Source organism: Elephas maximus, chromosome 12 (genome assembly GCF_024166365.1).
Source record: "Elephas maximus indicus isolate mEleMax1 chromosome 12, mEleMax1 primary haplotype, whole genome shotgun sequence".
NCBI lineage: Eukaryota > Metazoa > Chordata > Mammalia > Proboscidea > Elephantidae > Elephas > Elephas maximus.
The window spans coordinates 83,305,007-83,325,591 of record NC_064830.1 but is presented as its reverse complement, the minus strand read 5'-3'; the positions used below and the strand labels follow the sequence as shown (position 1 = coordinate 83,325,591).

At 39.8% G+C, this 20,585-nt stretch overlaps 1 protein-coding gene across 3 annotated transcripts in view; it reads left to right on the top strand.

Annotated features, from left to right (window-relative positions):
• USP31 (ubiquitin specific peptidase 31) overlaps positions 1 to 20,585 on the top strand; it is a 100,908-nt gene that overhangs the window by 24,194 nt on the left and 56,129 nt on the right. For all 3 annotated transcript variants that reach the window (XR_007519557.1, XM_049903037.1, XM_049903036.1), the window contains exon 2: positions 18,944 to 19,081. Coding sequence is in view for 2 of the 3 variants with exons in the window: in XM_049903037.1 (XP_049758994.1) it covers positions 18,944 to 19,081 (138 nt within the window). In the remaining variant the exon portion in view is untranslated. The remainder of the gene's footprint in view (positions 1 to 18,943; positions 19,082 to 20,585) is intronic.

The window sequence follows — 20,585 nt, the reverse complement described above, 5'->3', positions numbered from 1 at the left end:
AGGCAGATTTGTTTGTTTTTCTGGAAGTGCATGGTATGTTCAGTATTCTTCCCCAAAACCACAATTCAGAGGCATCAGTTCTTTGTTGGCCTTCCTTTATTCATTTCTCAGCTTTTGCATGCATATAAGCCGATTGAAGATATCATGGTCAGGCACACCTTTGCTTTTCAACATTTTAAAGAGGTCTTTTGCAGCAGATTTGTCCGATCCAGTGTGTCATTCGATTTCTTGACTGCTGTTTCCATAGGTGTTGATTGTAGATCCAAGTAAAACGAATCCTTGGACAACTTCAATCTTTTCTCCGTTTATCACTATGTCGCTTATTGGTCCAGTTGTTAGGATTTTTGTTTTCTTTATGTTGAGGCGTAATCTGTACTCAAGGCTGTAGTCTTTGATCTTCATCAGTAAGTGCTTCAAGTCCTCTTCACTTTCAGCAGGTGAGGTTATGTCATCTGCATATTGCAGGCTGTAAATGAATCTTCCACCAATCTTCATGCCATGTTCTTTTTCATATAGTCCTGCTTCTCGAATTATTTGCTTAGCATACAGGTTGAATAAGTATGGTGAAAGGATACAGCCCTGTTGCACACGTTTCTTTACTTTAAACCACACAGTGTTCTCTTGTTCTGTTTGAACAGCTACCTCTTGGTCCATGTACAGGTTCTTCGAGAGGTCAATTAAGTCTTCTGGAATTACCATTCTTTGCAGTGTTATCCATAATTTGTTATAATCCACACAGTCGAATGCCTTCACGTGGTCAATAAAACACAGGTCAACATCTTTCCAGTATTCTTTGCTTTCAGCCAAGATTCATCTGACATCAGCAGTGATATTATTCGTTCCACACCTCCTGAATCTGGTTTGAACTTCTGGTAGTTCCTTGTCAATGTACTGCTACAACTGCTTTTGAATGATCTTCGGCAAAATTTTACTTGTATGTGATATTAGTGATATTGTTTGGTAATTTCTGTATTCTGTTGGATCACCTTTCTTTGGAATGGGCACAAATATGCATCTCTTTCAGTCAGTTGGCCAGGAAGCTGTCTTCCAAATTTCTTGACATAGATGAGTGAGCACCTCTACTGCTGTATCCATTTGTTGAAAGATCTCAATTGGTATTCCGTCAGTTCCTGGAGCTTTATTTTTCCCCATTCCCTTCAGTGCAGCTTGGACTTCTTCCTTCAGTACCATCAATTCTTGATCACATGGTTCCTCCTTAAATGGTTGAACACCAACCAGTTCTTTTTTGTGCAGTGACTCTGTGTATTACTTCCATTTTCTTTTGGTGTTTCCTGCATTGGTCAGTATTTTCCCCATAGAATCCTTTGCTATTGCAACTTGAGGCTTGAAATTTTTCTTCAGTTCTGTCAGCTTGAGAAATGCCAAGTGTGTTCTACCCTGTTGGTTTTCTAACTCCAGGTCTTTGCGCATTTCATTATAATACTTTACTTTGTCTTCTTGAGCCACCCTTTGAAATATTCTGTTCACCTCTTTTACTTCATTATTTCTTCTGCTTGCTTTAGCTATTCTATGTTAAAGAGCAAGTTTCAGAGTCTCTCCTGACATCCATTTTGGTCTTTTCTTCCTTTTCTGCCTTTTTAATAAACTTCAACTTGACCTTGCAGATGAAACAGTTGACAATCTGTTCCACAGCCAGCCCCTGGCTTTGTTCTGACTGGTGATGTTGAGCTTCCCCATCATCTTTTCACACATGTAGTCAGTTTGATTCCTGTGTATTCCGTCGGCAAAGTCCGTGTGTATAGTCACCATTTATGTTGTTGAAAAAAGGTATTTGTAATGAAGAAGTTGTTGGTCTTGCAAAATTCTATCATGTGGTCTCTGGCATCATTTCTGTCACCAAAGCCATATTTTCCAAGTACTGATTCTTCTTCTTTGTTTCCAACCAGTAATTATCAATGCATCTTGATTGCATGTTTGATCTATTTCAGACTGCAGAAGTTGGTAAAATCTTCAATTTCCTTATCTTTGACATTAGTGCTTAGTGTTTAAATTCGAATAATAGCCATGTTAAGTGGTCTTCCTTGTAGGCATATGAGTATTAATCCTATTGCTGACAGTGTTGTACTTCAGGATAGATCTTGAAATATTCTTTTCGATGAGAATGGTGACACCATTCCTCTTCAATTTGTCATTCCCGGCGTAGTAGACCATATGATTGTCTGATTTGGAATGGCCAATACCAGTCCATTTCAGCTCACTGATGCCTAGGATATTGATGTTTATGCACCCGATTTCATTTTTGACAACTTCCAGTTTTCCTAGGTTCATACTTCATACTTTCCACATCCTGATTATTAATAGATGTTTGCAGCTGTTTCTTCTCGTAAGAGTCATGCCAAATCAGCAAAGAAGGTCTCAGAAGGCTTACTTCCATCCCCTTATTAAGGTTGACTCTATATTGGGGAGGCAGCTCTTCCCCAGTTGTATTTTGAGTGCCTTCCTTTTTTTTTTTCCCACCTGAGGGGCTCATCTTCCGGCACACTAGCAGACAAATTTCTGCTGCTATTCATAAGGTTTTCACTGGCCAGTTTTTTCGGAAGTATATCATCAGGTCCTTCTTCCTAGTCTGTCTTAGTCCACAAGTTTTGCTGAAACCTGTCCCTCATGTTTGATCCTGCTGGTATTTGAAATACCAGTGACGGAGCTTCTAGCATCATAGCAACAGCAAGCCACCATAGTACAACCAACTGACAGACCAGTGGAATCCATTGTATGGAAATGCACGTTTTCTTTATCCATTCATCACTTGATGGGTGTTTGGGTTGTTTCTACTTTTTCACTTTCCTGAATAATGCCGCTATGAATATTCACATACAGGTTTTTGTTGGACCAGCGTTTTCTCTTCTCTTGGGTAGATAGCTAAGGAGTAGGATTGCTGGGTCATATGTTTTACCTTTTGAGGAACTGCCAGACTTCAAAAGTGGCTGCACTGTTGTACCTTCCCTCCAGCAGTGTGTGAGGGTTCCAGTTTCTCCACATCCTCGCTTGGGCTGAGAAGGTTCTAAATTGTAACTTGCTAGGAAAAGACTGGCACTGGGTTGAGCTGGAGGCTCCGGGCCTGCGCTGGTTTTTATGAGATCTAATTCTTGTGGTGAGGGTTGAAAGAATGGGTCTAGGCTTAGATTGATTCAGAGTCCACACCTGTATGTAGTTTAGGAGTCAGCCTGGCTTGACCACCAAGCATGTACAGTGCTGGCTGTGGAGAAGAGTGGTATGGTGGGTCCATAAAGTGAAAGCATCTTCAGGCAGTTAAAATTCATTGGGAGCAATCTGGGTTTATGGCAGTATGAATGCATAATTTATAGTGAAACATGCTGGATGTCTGTCTATGAATAACATCTCTTGGTTACTAGTAATTGATGTTTCCGTTACAAAAATGTCATAACTGAATAAGAATTTCGAAGCAAGGTTATTTCCAGAATATTTGGGATCCCTTTTTAAAATTGGCTCTTTGGCCCGTGACATTTTAGATCTATTAATCAACAAATATCAGTAGTTTCAAAATCAAGAGGATCTACACGTTGCCTCTTGATGTGTGTATATCTACATACATGTCTGTTTGCACACTGATCATAGGAATATATGCATGGTTGGCCTTAGGGGTAGTTCGGGGTAGTTCAAGGCCTTAGCTCATGCTTTACCTTTCCCCCTACCTTCCCACCCTGTTCCGTCCCTGAGGTTGGATAGGTCACTTCAGTTCTACCCCAAGGGAGTGCCACACAGCCAAGAACATTTATTGGCCCTTGTGCTGGTGGGCAGGGCCATTATGCTGAGTTCCTAAGTCAAGCCCATGCTCCTCTTCTTCCCTTTACTTGACCAGGAAGCTGAGACATCTCCTTCTCTCTTCCTTTGGTTAAGTTCTCACCTAGCACATGACAAGCCAGGGTATTCTAAAAAGGCCCCTGGTAGGTGGCTCTAGGCATAAACTCCTTTTCTCTCTTTCCAGCCCTTGTTTTCCTCTGATGCTGGCTGCTGTCACTTTTTCGCCCTGGTGGTAAGATCCAAAGGTTGGTTTGGGCTTTGGGTTTTGGATTACAACAGGCAGAAAACTTTGGTTCAAGGCTGCGTATATCTGTCTACCAGAGAAAAAAGAAATTCTCAGTGTGGTATAACCTGACTCATTGGGGCCAAAGCCTCAACTAGCAATAAGGTAGATTTCTTTATTTTGCCAGCCCTGTCTTCTGTGTATAAGATTTGGATTCCCTCATCACAGTGCCACTATGTACTCTTATAACATCACTTTTAAATACCAGCTTGTTATCCTTTAGTAACAAATTCATTTTAGAAAACTTGGAAAATACCTTTCTAGTATAAAGACAAAAAACCCCAAATCACCTATAACCTGTCACTCAAAGATAACCAGTGTTAAAGATTTGGTATATGTTTAGAAGGATAAAAGACAAAAAAGGTCCTTAAAAATACATTTAAAAAGTTTGAAGTCATATTCATGTATAGTTTTGTATCTTAGTTTTAATTATGCATTTAATTCCATTTAATTTTATTATGCATTTAATTCTTCACATTTTTTAAAACATTCAGACAGCATTTGAATGGCTGCATATTGTTCCATGGTAGGAATACATAATAATTTCTTAGGATTGAAATGGCCTTTCCAGTTTTTCTGTTTTGACATTTAACTATCTTATTAGAAATCATTGTACTTCCTGTATGATGATCTTTTTTTTTATATATATAATTTTTACTGTGCTTTAAGTGAAAGTTTACAAATCAAGTCAGTCTCTCACACAAAAACCCATATACACCTTGCTACATACTCCCAATTACTCTCCCCCCTAAAAAAAAAAAAAAAAATGAGACAGCCCACTCTCTCCGTCCACTCTCTCTTTTTGTGTCCCTTTCGCCGGCTTCTAACCCCCTCCACCCTCTCATCTCCCCTCCAGGCAGGAGATGCCAACATAGTCTCAAGGGTCCACCTGATCCAAGCTGTTTGATGATCTTCTAGTTGCACCAGGACTAGGCATTTGTTTTTTTGATTGTGTTGATTGTAAACCTTCCCCTGAACACCTTTTAAAAAGCTTTGCTTTTATTAAGTTTAGTTGGGAGAATCTTAAATTGTGTTGGAAAATGTCAAGAAGACCAAAAAAAAAAAAAAAAAAAGACACTCCTGAGTTACTTAATTGGATACATAAAACACAGTTTGGTGACCTGAACTGACTTTAGACTTAGGGTTCACAGGGCTTGCAACTTGCAGTGTGCTGGAAGGATGGACCAGGGTCACAATTAATTTCCACCAGCAGAGTGACTTGGGCATCATGAGGCGAAGGACACTGTGCTTTACATTATGAGCTGATCAGAGACAGATGTAGTGCTCCAAAGCCAGATCTTTGTCTCTCTTTTGTTTGCTTTCTCTAGCATCCTGGGACACTCAGGCAGGACATAGTTCTTCACATGCTGCAACTTGATCTTCCAACATAGTCCAAATTCCTCCTTACTCCTCAAGTAATAACATTTCAATTAGATAAACTGCATTTTTGTTTCTGAGCCACGTTTTTGTCACAAGAAAAAAATGCAAATTACAACAAAGCAAAAGCTGATTAACAAGAATTTATTTAAAAGCAAATCAACTCCTAGAAGCCTCAGGGTTGGTGTAGCTATAGTTCAAGTCTCCAGCACATGTTTTATGTCTTGATTGAGTGTTGCTGTTCAGAATTAAGGACCTCAAGCCCTGTGTGATCGTGAGTATAAGGGAAAAAAAGAAAAAAAACTTTTATGGTTCTTTCTTTATTGAAGAAGATTTATGGACAAAAATGTTTTAAGGCTATTTGAATTAAATGACATTGAAGAATAGTGGTGACCTAGAATACATTGTTTCATTTCTCTGAGCCCCCGTTTTTCATCTGTAAATAATAATACAGCACAGGGAAGGAGCCCTGGTGATGCAGTGGCTAAGCGTTCAGCCGCTGATGGCAAGGTTGGTGATTTGAACCCACCAGCAACTCCGAGGGAGAAAGATATGGCAGTCTGCTTCCATAAAGATTTACAGTCTTGGAAACCCTATGGGGCAGTTCTGCTCTGTCCTATAGGGTCACTGAGAGTCAAAGTCAACTTGATGGTAGTGGATTACAGCGTAAGGGATTTTGTAAGGGTTAACTTTATTGGAAATAATACCTATAAACAATTAATACAATGCCTAGTACATTATAAACACAAAAAATATGAACTGTTGTTATTATTATTTTTTGTACCAGGTATTATATTTGCTAGGTACTGGGGAAATAATATTACATAAGACATTCCTGGGAAACCCTGGTGGCATAGTAGTCAAGTGCTACAGCTGCTAACCAAAAGGTTGACAGTTCGAACCCACCAGGTGCTCCTTGGAAACTCTATGGGGCAGTTCTATTCTGTCCTATAGAGTAGTTGTGAGTCAGAGAATCAACTCGACAGCGACGGGTTTGGTTTTTGGTAAGACATTCCTGACCATTCTCTAGTGCTGGGGACAGATAAGAGATTTTATGTCTTGGTGGTATGAATAAAACACAATGTAATAAATGATATAATACAGTTAAGACAAAAGAACCTCTCATAAGTTTTAGTGCTTTTGGAAATGAAACTTCAGAGTATTTCTGGTGTAGCCATGTTGGTTCTCAGTCCTGGCTTCACATAAGAAATAGAATCATTAAAAAAAAAAAAAAATTATACTTAAAAAAAAATTAGCCATGTTCATGCCCTACCAGAGACTAATTAGCATCTGCAGGGTGCTGCTAGGACATGATGTTAATTTTTTTAAAGTTTCCCCAGGTGATTCTAATGTACAGCCAGGGTTGAGAACCAGTGCTTTAGATATTTGCTCCATTTCTTTTTGTTCTGCATTTTTCAGGATTACGTAGTGACATAGAACGGTTTATTTATTTATTTTTGTGGAAACTTATGCAGTAGCATCTGTATAAAGTTTTAGAGTTTATAAAGTGTTCTAATGATCTCATGAAAGCTTCAGAGTAAACCTTTTGTTATTATTATCCCCGCTTCATAGAGAACATAACTGAGGGTCAGAGAAACACACATTAGTAAAAGGTGGTGGAAGGGGAACTTGAACCTAGGTATTCATAATCCAATCTTTCTTTTTGTACTATATTTCTAGCAGAAACTTTTAACCACCAGTTAAATATTTGGAAGCCTTCTCTTATTAAAATTTTATCATGATGAACTATATTTAAGAAACAGTTTGCCATTTTAAGAGTATGATTCAGTGCCATTAATTACATTCATCACATGGTGCTACCATCAACGCTGTCTATTTCCTAAAGTTTTACATCACCTCATTTCCTCCTTTCCCCAGCTTCATGTACCCCTTTTTGTCTCTGTACATTTGCCTATTCTAGATATTTCATGTAAGTGGGAACTTAGAATATTTATCCATCTGTGTCTGATTTGTTTCAGTCAGCATAATGTTTTCAAGGTTCATCCATGTCAGTAGCATGTATCAGAACTTCATTTCACTTTGTGGCTGAGTAATATTTCATTGTACGGACATACCCTGTTTTTATCTGTTCATCCTTTGATGGGCACGAGTTGTTTCCACCTTTTTTGGCTGTTGTGAATTAATGCTGCTGTGAACATTGGTGTGCAAGTATCTGTTTGAGTCCCTTCTTTCAGGTCTTTCGAGTGTATGCCTACGAGAGGAATTGCTGGGTCGTATGGTAATTATGTGTTTAACTTTTTGAGGGATTGCCAAACTGTTTTCCATAGTGGCTATACCATTTTACATTCCCAGCAGCAGTGCACGAGGGTTACAGTTTCTCCCCATCTTCACCAACACTTGTTGGTTTCTGTTTTTCCAATATAGCCATCCTAGTTGGTGTGAGGAAACCCTGGTAGTGTAGTGGTTAAGAACTATGGCTGCTAACTGAAAGGTCAGCAGTTTGAATCCACCAGGCGCTCCTTGGAAACTCTGTGGGGCAGTTCTACTCTGTCCTATACGGTCGCCATGAGTTGGAATTGACTTGATGGCAACAGGTTTGGTTTTGGTTTAGTCGGTGTGAGGTAGTATCACATTGTGGTTTTGATTGTTTTCTCTAATGACTAACAACCTTGAGAATCTTTTTGTGTGTTTATTGGCCATTTGTATATCTTCTTTGGAGAAATTTCTATTCATATCCTTTGCCCATCTTTTTTTTAAATTAATTTTTATTGTGCTTTAAGTGAAAGTTTATAAATTAGGTCAGTCTCTCATACAGAAATTTACATACACCTTGCCATACACTCCTAATTGCTCTCCCTCTGATGAGATAGCACAGTACTTCTCTCCACTCTCTCTCCTCGTGTCCATTCGGGTAGCTTCTGGACACCTCTGCCCTCTCATCCCCCCTCCAGACAGGAGATGTAAACATAGTCTCATGTGTCTGCTTGATTCAAGAAGCTTGTTCTTCACCAGTCTCATTTTCCATTCCCTATTCCAGTCCAATCCCTGTCTGAAGAGTTGGCTTTGGGAATGGTTCCTGCCCTGGGGTAACAGAAGGTCTGGGGTTCATGGCCTCCGGGGTTCCTCCAGTCCCAGTCTGACCATGAAGTCTGGTCTTTTTACAAGAATTTGGGGTCTGCACTGCACTGCGCTCCTGCTCCCTCAGGGTTTCTCTGTTGAGTTCCCTGTCAGGGCAGTCATCGGTTGTAGCCAGGTACCATCTAGCTCTTCTGGTCTCAGGCTGATGTAGTCTCTGGTTTATGTGGTCCTTTTTGTCTGTTAGGCTCATAATTATTTTGTGTCTTTGGTGGTCTTCATTCTTCCTTGTTCCAGGTGGGTTGAGACCAACTGATGCTTCTTAGATGGCTGCTTGCTAGCATTTAAGACTGCAGACGCCACTCTCCAAAGTGGGATGCAGAATGTTTTCTTAGTAGATTTTATTATGTCGATTGACTTAGATGTCCCCTGAAACCATGGTCCTCAAACCCCTGCCCCAGCTGTGCTGGCCCTTGACGTGTTTAGTTTGTTAAGGAAACTTATTTGTTTTTGGTTTAGTCCATTTGTGTTGACCTCTCCTGTATTGTGTATCGTCTTTCCTTTCACCTAAAATGAAACTTATCTACTACCTAATTAGTGAATACCCCTCTCCCTCCCTCCTGCCCTCCCCGCTCTCGTGTGCATCAAAGAGTATTTTCTTCTCTGCTTAAACTGTTTCTCCGGTTCTTATAATAGTAGTCTTATACAATATTTGTCCTTTTGCAGTTGACTGATTTCACTCAGCATAATGTCTTCCAGATTTCTTTGTGTTATGAAATGTTTCATAGATTCAACATTGTTCTTTATCGATGTGTAGTAGTCCGTTGTGTGAATATACCATAGTTTATTTCTCCATTCCTCTGTTGATGGGCACCTTGGTTGCTTCTAACTTTTTGCTATTCTAAACAGTGCTGCCATGAACATGGGTGTGCATGTATCTGTTCATGTAAAGGCTCTTATTTCTCTAGGATGTATTCCAAAGAGTATGATTACTGGATCATATGGTAGTTCTATTTCTAGCTTTTTAAGGAAGTGTGAAATTGATTTCCAAAGTGGTTGCACCGTTTTACATTCCCATCAGCAGTGTGTAAGTGTTCCAGTCTCTCCACAACCTCTCCAACATTGATTATTTTGTGTTTTTTGGATGAATGCCAGCCTTCTTGGAGTGAGATGGAATCTCATTGTAGTTTTGATTTGCATTTCTCTAATGAATCATGATCGAGATTATTTTCTCATGTTAGCTGCCTGAATGTCTTCTTTAGTGAAGTGCCTGTTCATATTCTTTGCCCATTTTTTAATTGGCTTGTTTGTCGTTTTGTGGTTGAGTTTTAGCAGAATCACATAGATTTTAGAGATCAGGCGCTGGTCGGAGATGTCATAGCTGAAAACTTCTTCCCAGTCTGTAGGTGGTCTTTTTACTCTTTCGGTGAAGTCTTTTGAAGAGCACAGGTGTTTGATTTTTAGGAGCTTCCAGTTATCTGGTTTTTCTTTGGCATCTTTAGTAATGTTTTGTATTCTGTTTATGCCATGTATTAGGGCTCCTAACGTCCCTATTTTTTCTTCCATGATCTTTATCATTTTAGACTTTATGTTTAGGTCTTTGATCCATTTTGAGTTAGTTTTTGTGCATGGTTTGAGGTATGGGTCTTGTTTCATTTTTTTTGCAGATGAATATCCAGTTATGCCAGCACCATTTGTTAAAAAGACTGTCTTTTCCCCAGTTAACTGACACTGGGCCCTTGTCAAATATCAGCTGCTCATATGTGGATGGATTTATGTCTGGATTCTCAATTCTGTTCCATTGGTCTATGTGTCTGTTTTTGTACCAGCACCAGGCTGTTTTGACTACTGTGGTGGTATAATAAGTTCTAAAATCAGGTAGAGTAAGGCCTCCCACTTTGTTCTTCTTTTTCAGTAATGCTTTACTTATCTGAGGCTTCTTTCCCTTCCATATGAAGTTGGTGATTTGTTTCTCCATCTCATTAAAAAAAGTCGCTGGAATTTGGGTCGGAATTGCATTGTATATATAGATGGCTTTTGGTAGAATAGACATTTTTACAATGTTAAGTCTTCCTATCCATGAGCAAGGTATGTTTTTCCACTTACGTAGGTCCCTTTTGGTTTCCTGCAGTAGTACCTTGTAATTTTCTTTGTATAGGTCTTTTATATCTCTGGTTAGATTTATTCCTAAGTATTTTATTTCCTTGGGGGCTACTGTGAATGGTATTGAATTCTTTGCCCATTTTTAAATGGGGTTGTTTGCCTCTTTGTTGTTGAGTTGTATAAATTCTTTATATATTCTGAATATTAAACCCATACCAGTTATATGGTTCCCAAATATTTTCTCCGCTTGTATAGATTGTCTCTTTAGTTTCTTGATAAAGTCCTTTCATGCACAAAATTTTTAATTTTGATGAAGTCCAGTTTATCTGTTTTTTCTTTTTTGCTCTTGATTTAGGTGTCATTTGGAGATCTTCTCTTAGTACTATATTTTCTACCTGTACCACTTTATGGTCTGTTGGGAAAGCTTTGCTCATATTGTTTATGTGGCTGAGCAGCTTCTGGTTTATTTTCTTTCTCATATCTCTTCCTTTTATTTTGGCTTTAATGCTCTTCACTGTATATCCACCCTTAGTTTTGTGATTTTAAATATTGGTTATAATTTCTTGAATTATAGTAAACATTTCTGAATCATTTTATTACAGCTTTCTCTTTTAGATGAGATTCATAACCTTTCCTAGTCTTTATTTCAGTAGTGAGTTTCTCCCACCAAGTCTTTGTGATAAATATGAGATGGTTTAAAATCCAAAGTTGATCTTATAGCAGTGCAAATGTCTCTTACTACCTAAGTTTGCCTGGTTCCTCAGTTTTTATCATAGGAACTTGAATAGAAAGAACTCAGATTCAAGAGGCATCTGTACTTGAGTTATAATATTTTAGGCCCTTCTGTCTGGAAGGATCAAGAAGCTCTGTTCCAGAAATAGCTCATGAACACAAGAGTTGAGAGGTTGTGTGTGGCGTTCTTTACTGTTCTCATTGGGTTGTCTTTCCAGCCTGGATGAAAGCTCCTTTCCCTTTTCTGTCTCTCTCTTTTCCCACCAGTGAGTGGGTTTGAGGGATGGGGATGAAGGGCATTCCAGTCATAGGGAAAGTATATATGGAAAGCCTGGAAGCCTTAGGGTCTCTTTTAAGGGCCTCTTGTTGCCAAGGCTGGCAAATTCTACTTCTCCTGGACGTTTCTTGCTAATACCTGAGGCCTCTCATAGCCTGATTTTGTCCTATTAGGTTAAAAGACCTCCCCAGCAGAGGTAAAGATAAAGGGTAAAGTAGATGACGAGGGCAGAGGTGCTGACTGGCCATGGCTGCATTCTGTACTTGGGTGTGGCATAGCATTGCATAGGTACTTTAGTACTGTTTTTCATGGGTCATATCTTTTTTTATAGTACTCATCCATTTGTACAAATTTCATCTCCTATATTTAGTTAATTCTTCTTCATCAACTTAATAGGTGTTCTAAAAGTCAAGTTCAAAAGATGAGCCCTTTCTCAAGACAATTGTATTTCATTCTGTTATTTCCAGCAGCAGTCCAGAAACCATGTTTCACTTGCAAATACCATCTGTGAGCCTACCTGTTCATCCAACATCTATTCCTTTCTCTTAAAATGTAAATGCTTCTGTCCTCCCAAGTTCTCCTGTCTCTTACCCAGGATCCCTAGAGATAAATTCCACATTTCTCCTGGCATAGAACCATGGAAAGTAGGTGATGATGGGGTTTTATGAGTCTTGGCAAGCTATCTTCTCCTCCAAAGAGTCTCACGAATCCGTCAGCCATGTCAGGTTAATAGTGCCATGTCTGTTCCCCACAGGAAGAAGTTACCAACGTCATTACTTTGTTGTTTTCTTCTTGGGTCAAGTAAAGGATGTCTTTAACCAGCTAATGTCTTTTCCCTGGAGCCTGGGATGCTGTTTTGCCTTTTTACTAGGGCTCTACGGGAAGAAGGAACCTCATGTCTATTTTTGTAGTTCCAGTAGTGTAGACTTAATTCTTTGTCTTTTCTGGGCCATGTGTCAAACTCATTTTTTTTTTTTTTTCCCTTCAAGGGAAAAACACTTTCTTTTTGTTGCTCTTAGACCTGAAGGATTTATTTGAAGAGTAAGGAGAAATTTTATGAAAGTTGAAAACCCTTCAAGTATGTTTGACTTTTATTATTTAGTAACTTTATGTTAAGGATCTTCCCAGCTGAGGGGAAAACTATTACAATGGTCAAATTTACTTATAGTAGGATGTATAGGATTTTATAGGAGGGACAGCGGTGGTTCAGTGGTAGAATTCTTACCTTCCATGCAGGAGACCTGGGTTCAGTTCCCAGCCAGTGCACCTCATGTGCAGCCACCATCTGTCTGTTAGTAGAGGCTTGCATGTTGCTGTAATGCTGAACACGTTCCAGTGGAACTTTCAGACTAAGAAGACTAAGAAGAAAGGGCTGGTGATCTGCTTCTGAAAATCAGCTGGTGAAAAACCTGTGGATCAGGATGGGCAGATTTTGTTTCATTGTGTGTGGGGCTGCCATGAGTCGGGAGGCGACTTGATGGCAACTAACAACAACAGTCACCAGGATGTATAAGATTTAAGCCAATAGACTCAGTTTAAAATTTTTCCAAACAGAAACACCATAACCAAATTCTATAAAATAGAACTTAAATAGTAATGTTAGTTTTTAGGAAGTTCCACATTTTATTTTAAATAGAAATGACAAATTTAAATAATTTTTTAGATTGTAGCAATGCTGGTATTAATAGATGACATATTCCAGTGATGATCACCTTTTAAAGAATGTAAGAATGCAAGAGGATTAATTTTAGGACATCGAATAAACTAAGCTTTAATTGTGAAAAAACTCATAAAAGGCAGACCAAAGCAGTGTCAGATGTGGCCCAAAATAAAAACGAAATCACTAGCAGGGACTCTAGGGGATGAGCTTGGGTTAAGATTTGGGGAGCCAGGAGCCCTACTGATGGCTACGCTCAACTGCTTCATTTTATAAATCAGGAGTTGCAAGTTCAGTGAAAGCCGGAGATAACCAGTGGTTGGCGGCAGAGCAAGGCTTGAACGCAGGTTTCTTGACTCCCACTGTTTTTCTTTGTTCTGTGACACAGACTAGAGGATTGTTATTAGGTTATTCTGTATTTTGTTTTGTCTGGGGAAGAGGTAGAAGAAATAGTCCCCTGGGTATCTGCAGGAGGAGGAAGTCGCCGTCATAAAGGGGTGAAAAGAAGCAGAAAGAGACAGCTTTGTGTTTGTACATATGCATTGAGGTTTTCCATTCTGTATAATTTCCTTCAGTTTGTGATATAGTGATTTAGGGTGGGGTTGACCCAGAGCAGTTTTTGCCCTAGTTATAGAGGATTTTGGAAGCTCTGTTGCCCATTTAGTTGTGCCCATCAAAAATCTTACTGAGCACCCTTAGCACAGTGCCTTGTACGTAGTGACTGGTGGATAAATGCCACGTGAGTTTAAGTTATAGTGGCAGGAAGCATGCATCAAACCTAATGTAATCCTGATAAAAAATTGAATATTGTCTCCACCCTGAAATTTAAATGGATGCTATACATAAGGTATTGGCTTTGACACAGAATGAAGAGTTTGGGATGCATATGCTGAGGACTTTTTCTCTTTCCTCCCATTGGAAAAAAATAAGGGAGAGGGTTCTGAACAGAAGCTTGATATGCTTCTGGCAATTTGTGTTACCCAGCTCTATGCCATGAGATATGTCACAGCCCCGCCATACGGAAGACTTCCTCCTGGCGGTTGGCCCGTGCTTCTTCCCAAAACAAACAAGAAGGCAGAGGTCCCCTGCCATCCTGTCTACAACTTATCCAAACTTATCCTTACCTTTTTTTCTTCTGTTATCTCCTGCCCCCCTGTTTAGGATTAATTCCTCTGAGTCCCTCCTCCCCTCACTGAAGAACCATCTCTCTTCCGGTATCTCCTTTCGGTTAGCTCCTTCCCTCAGCATATATTTATATGCACAGGTCTCCCTCTGCTCCACAAGTCCTCTCCATATAGTCTTACATTTTCCCTCCTTTTATAACTAGCCTCTTGGGTATGAAGAATGGTCTTCCTGCAATCATTCCACTTCCTTACCCTTTCTTCTCTTTTAACCCTCTCCGGTTAATTCTGCTTCACGGAAAGAGCACAGGCAGTCAACCTCTCAGTTTGCCATTCCAGAGGACCTCTCTCAGTGCCTTTGGTATCTGAACTTTTTGCAGTACTTTATGTTGTTGCTTCCATCTCCTTGGAAGTTTCTCCTCCCTTGGCTTGTATGATAATTCTTTGTTCTAGCTCTCCTCCTGGCCCTACCTTTTGTTTCCTTCAGATCCTGTGCCTTTATGCCAGTGGTCTTCAAGTTTCTGTCCCCAGCTTTTACTTTTCCTCATTAGATGTTCCTCTGTGCTCGTATGATATATGCATATGCTGCTCTGATTTAAATTTCCAGCCCAGATCTCTTTCCTGAGCACCAAACTTAACCACTTGGAACTATATAGGAACCTCCAACTCAAAGTGTTCAAAACTCAGCAGCCCCCCAGTCTCTTCCTCTGCTCCTGATTTGACTTTCACGCTCCCTATATTGTCTTTGAATGGCATTTAAAATGTTTCTCTGTGTTTACTGTTTCATCTCCTCCTGCTCTGCCTCATAGACCCAGAGTTTCAGGGTACTTTTGCCCTTCTTTGAAGGTTTCATGCTTTTTCATACCATTGTGTGTCTGTACATGTTACTTCCTCAGCTTTGAATCTCTGCCTCTTTATCCTTCAAGGTCCAGCTTAAGTGACAGTTCCTCATGGGAGGGCTCCTTGACTATTACTTACCACTACCATCCTATTCCTTAGTTACTCTCCATTCTGCCAACATGGCACCCAACATGTACAACTGCCGTATTTATATTTAAATAACCTTTTCTATTCTAGAATAGTTTTAGATTTACAGAAAGGTTGCATGGAGAGTACATGGAGTTTCTGTATACTCCCTGCTATGGATTGAAAATCCATAACCTCTGCGTTATCAGTCCTAACCTCTGTGGCAATAATCCCATTTGGGAATAGGTTGTCTTTGTTATGTTAATGAGGCAGGATTAGTGTAGGGTGTGTCTCGAGTCAGTCTTTTTTGAGATATAAAAGAGATTAAACAAGTAAACAGGAAGCAGAGATGGGGAAAGAGAGATGCCAAGCCATGTGAAGACTGCCTAGGAGCAGAAGCTCAAAGAGACAGGGACCTTCTCCCAGAGCTGACAGAGAGAGAAAGCTTTCCCCCAGATTTAGTACCGTGAATTCATACTTCTAGCCTCCTAAACTGTGAGAAAATAAATTTGTTTGTTAAAGGCACCCACTTGTGATATTTCTGTTATAGCAGCACTAGGTAACTAAGACACACCCCCTCCCAGTTTTCCCTGTTAACGTCTTACATCAATACGGTATGTACACTTGTTACAATTAAGAAACTAACATTAGTACATTGCTATTAACTAATATCAGCACTTTATTTAGATTTCACCAGTTTTCCCCCATGTCCTTTTCCTGTTCCAGGATTCCATCCATAATGCCATGTTGCATTTAGTTGTCATGTCTTCTTAGTCTGCTCTGTTCTGTGACAGTTTCTCAGACTTTTCTTGTCCTCGATGACCTTGACAGTTTTGAGAGGCACTCATCAGGTGTTGTGTAGAACGTCTCTCAATTTGGGTATTGTCTGATGTTTTTCTCATGGCTAGCCAAGATGATGAGTTTTTGGGAGGAAGACCACAGAGGTAAAACACCATTCTCCTCACATCATACCAAAGGTACCTGCTATCAATGTGTATCAATGTGTCTCACCACTGATGATGTTTAGCCTTAATCATCTGGCCGAGGAAGTGTTAGCCATGTTTTTCCACTATAATATTACTTTCCACACTTTAGTCTTTGGAAGCAAGTCAGTGAGCTTGCAACAGTGGGATGTGAGCGGGGGGTAAGCTCCATCTCCTGGAGCGGGGAATATCGGCATCAATTACTTGGAATTTTTCTGTAAGGGAGATTTGTCTCTTCTCCCCTGCTCATTTGCTTGCTTGCTTGCTTTCTTGTGCACCTGCCAGTGTGATGGCTTGCTTATCTGTCAGTCTGTCTATCTATTTGTCCATCCGTTCGTCCATCCGTCCACCTGTTCATCCATGCATCCATTCATTTATTTGTATCTGTATAAATGCATATTTATTTTCTACTTTCAGTTATAATCCAGTACTACATTGTTTATTTTCTTGTTCACGTTGTTCCATATTTGCCCACTGTGAGCTCTTTCAGGTTGCTTCCTGTGTCCTGTTGACATGTTCCACCCTTTCGCTTTTTTGAACACTTTCTTGCCTCCTGGTGCTACAAGATGCTCTATATTCATCTTGTATATTTCATGTCCCAGCCCTGGAATCAGTCATTTCTCCAAAGAGCCCTATTTCCTTTTATTGAAGAATGGCATTAGAAAACAAGATCTGGGTGCTAGATGTGCCATTGTTACTGGGGTGTCACTGCTTCTGTGCCCTCTTAGCAGCCAGAGCTAGGAAATATAAATGTATATATACCAAAAAAAAACCCAAAAAAACCCACAAACCCATTGTCATCAAGTCGATTCCGACTCATAGCGACCATATAGGACAGAGTAGAACTGCCCCATAGGGATTCCAAGGAGCAGCTGGTGGATTCGAACTGGGGACTTTTTGATTAGCAGCCGAACTCTCAACCACTGCACCACCAGGGCTCCATGTGTATATACATATCTCTAGTTATTTCTCTGTCCATATTTATCTGTATTAAATGAGTTCATATTGAAACCTCTGACTCCAAATTAAGGCTAGCCTCCCCTTTAAAACTGGCTCTCACCATCCATCCCCCCATCATGCTATATTTGAAGCATTGATTTTTTCTCTGTCTCCCTCACAAGGCTGTTCATACATTAGGCAATTATTAAATCTTCACTGAATGAATTCTTGGAGCTATACTGTATCTTACATAAAAATTCAGCATTTTAACAAAGTCATTTTAAGTAAACCTTATGGTAAACTTGGAAACAAAGCTATTTTAACCACTTTATTATGTAAGTAATATATGTTCAGTAGAGAAAATTTAGAAGATAAAATAAAAAGAAAAAACATTTCTAATTCTATCACCCAGAGGTAACACTGTTACTATTTTAGTATGTCATTTTAAAACTTTTTCTTTGTGTATATGTCTCCACATACAATTTTTTATAAGAATACAGTCACACTGTGTACTACTGATTTGTAACCTTTTTCCTCCACTTAATGTAGCTGATTCTGCTATGTAGTTGTACCATAATTTATTTAACCAATTCCCATTTTTAAGATTTTCAAGTCATTACCATTTGTTCCCTAATTTTTATAAACCCTGATGACTGTCTTCTTAAAAATCTTGGCACACTGTTCTGATAATTTCCTTTAAATATACTCCTAAAAGTAGAATTGCTGAATTAGGTGCATTTTAAGCTTTTTGTATATGTTTTGGGGGGTGGGTTTGTTGAAAGTTTTATTGTGGTAAAATATGTATAAAAAAATGTTACTTTAACCATTTTTAAGTGTACAATTCAGTGACATTAATTCATTCTCCGTGTTGTGCTACCATCACCACGGTCCATTTCCAAAAGTTCTGCGTCACCCCAAACAGAAACTCAGTGCCCTGTCAGCAGTAATTACCATTTCTTTCTTCCTCCAGCCCGTGGTAGCCACTAATAAACTTTTATCTCAATGGCTTATCCTGTTCTAGATGCCTCATATAAGTGGAATTATACACTATTTGTCCTTTTATATCTGGCTTGTTTGATTCAGCATAATGTTTTCAAGATTCTTCCATGTGGTGGCATGTATCAGAACTTCATTTCTCTTTATCAGAACTTCAGTTCTCTTTATGGCTGAATAATATTCCATTGTATGAATATACCACATTTGTTCATGTGTTTAGGAGCCGTGGTGGCTGCTATCCAAAAGGTGGGCAGTTCAAATCCCCCAGCTACTCCTTAGAAACCCTGTGGGGCAGTTCTATTCTGTCCTATAGGGTTGCTTTGAGTTGGAATCAACTCAGTCGTGACGGGTTTGGTTTTTTGGTTTACTCGTGTGTTTATGGACACTTGAATTGCTTCCACCGTCTTTTGGCTGTTGTGAATAAAGCTGCAGTGAACATCAACGTACATGCATCTGTTTGGGTCCCTGCATTCAGACCTCTTGGGTGTATACTCAGGAGTGGAATGGCCGGGTCACAGGGCAATTCTCTGTTTAACTTTGGGGCCGAGGTGTTTAGATTGAGCATTTGCTTTTACATTGATCTCTAACACCCTTGAGACCTTCCATTCCTTTTTTGGGATGATGAACAGGCAGTTTATCTTTAAAGCTAGGAACTCACAAGTGTTTATCTTGATTTATTTACCTGCATAGAGTATTGTGTCAAAGAATGCACTGCAGTACCGGGGCAATTCCCAGCATGATGCCCAGGAGTTTCTGCTGTGGCTTTTGGACCGAGTTCATGAAGACCTCAATCATTCTGTGAAGCAGAGTGGCCAGCCTCCTCTGAAGGTGAGGGCGTGCGCTTAGCTGGGGAAGTCGGGAGCAGCAGGCAGGCGCTCGGTGGCTGTTCAGTGAACGGAGCCAGGGGAGTGTAGCGTCTTCTCTCAAACCTCCAGCAAGGAGTTGTTGCAGCTTATATTTAGTTAAATTAACGTGATGAAATCGAGCTTTGACTGAGTATAAAATCTAATGGCTACTTAAAGAATATTTTACCTTGTTTACTACTGCGATATATCATGCAAATGGTTAAGCACTCAGCTACTAGTGAAAGGTTGGCAGTTCGAACCCACCCAGAAGCACCCTAGAAGAGAGGCCTGGCAAACTGCTTCTTAAAGGTCATGGCCTTGAAAACGATATGGAGCAGTTCTACTCTGCACACGTGAGGTCACCATGAGCTGGAATTGACTTGACAGCAACTGACAACTGCAACAACAACTACCGTGCTGACAGTGTAAGATACAGAGGCCCTCTCCCCAAGGAGCTTCCAGTCTAATAAGAAAGGAGACGTGTGCATGCATGACTAGCTGTAGAGTAAAATTAAGTAACTCCATCTCACAAAACTTCTTAAAACAGAGATTTTACTCACATCATCATGTAGATTGTTTGAATGAATACACAGTGAAAGGTAAATGTATGGATGTCCTTGTTATCTGGATTAGATTTGAGGATAGGAACTGAACTACCAGAAGATTCTTCCTGAGAAATATGACAACTCATTCCCAACTTTTATGCATGTGGCTTTAATATGGTGGGTAAATGATTTTGACAATAGAAACAATTAAGAATGAAGAGTTGCTTCCCTCACACAGCTTAAAAAAAAGTTTTTGATAATTTTGCTCTGTACTTCAAATTTGAAATTTCTGGTTTTGGTAAGTTGTTAAAAAAAAAAAAGTTGTTAAATTACTCCAATTCAAGGTCTTTTTGTGCCCAAATACTTTGTATACAGTGATATGGTATTCGTTCTGCTGTGCTATGGCTGACTTTCCCACCAAATTGAGACATACTCAAGGTCAGGCACTGTGTTTCATTTATTTTTGTATCCTTAATGTCTGGCACAGCGCTCTCTGCATGTGGTAGCAGATGCTTAGTAAATAGTTGTTACATGGAGGGACATGAAAAGATTAAATACAACATGAAATAGAGTGTGATTAGGCACCCAAATGAGCAGTATAGCAGTAGAGGTGCTAGAGAACTTAGGCCTGGGAGGAACCGGTGTTGTCGACGTGGTTGGAGGAAGGACTTTGAGAGCAGGAGGGAGTGGAGCATCCTGGGGAAGGAGAACTGTCCCACCGCCTGAATAGAAGTAGAGACCCAGGGGTAAACTCAGTCTGTGGGAGAGCCTTGTGGAGATGAGTCTGCGTGACTCCCATTCGTCGGCTACATTCCAGTTCCTTTAGCAGATGGCTTTCACTGAAGCACCAGGACTTGATAGAGGTCTTGTGGAGGAAATAAAGGACATTGGTGACTTTTTCAGGCTCGTCTTAAATCAAGAATGGGCACTTTTCGTCTGTGA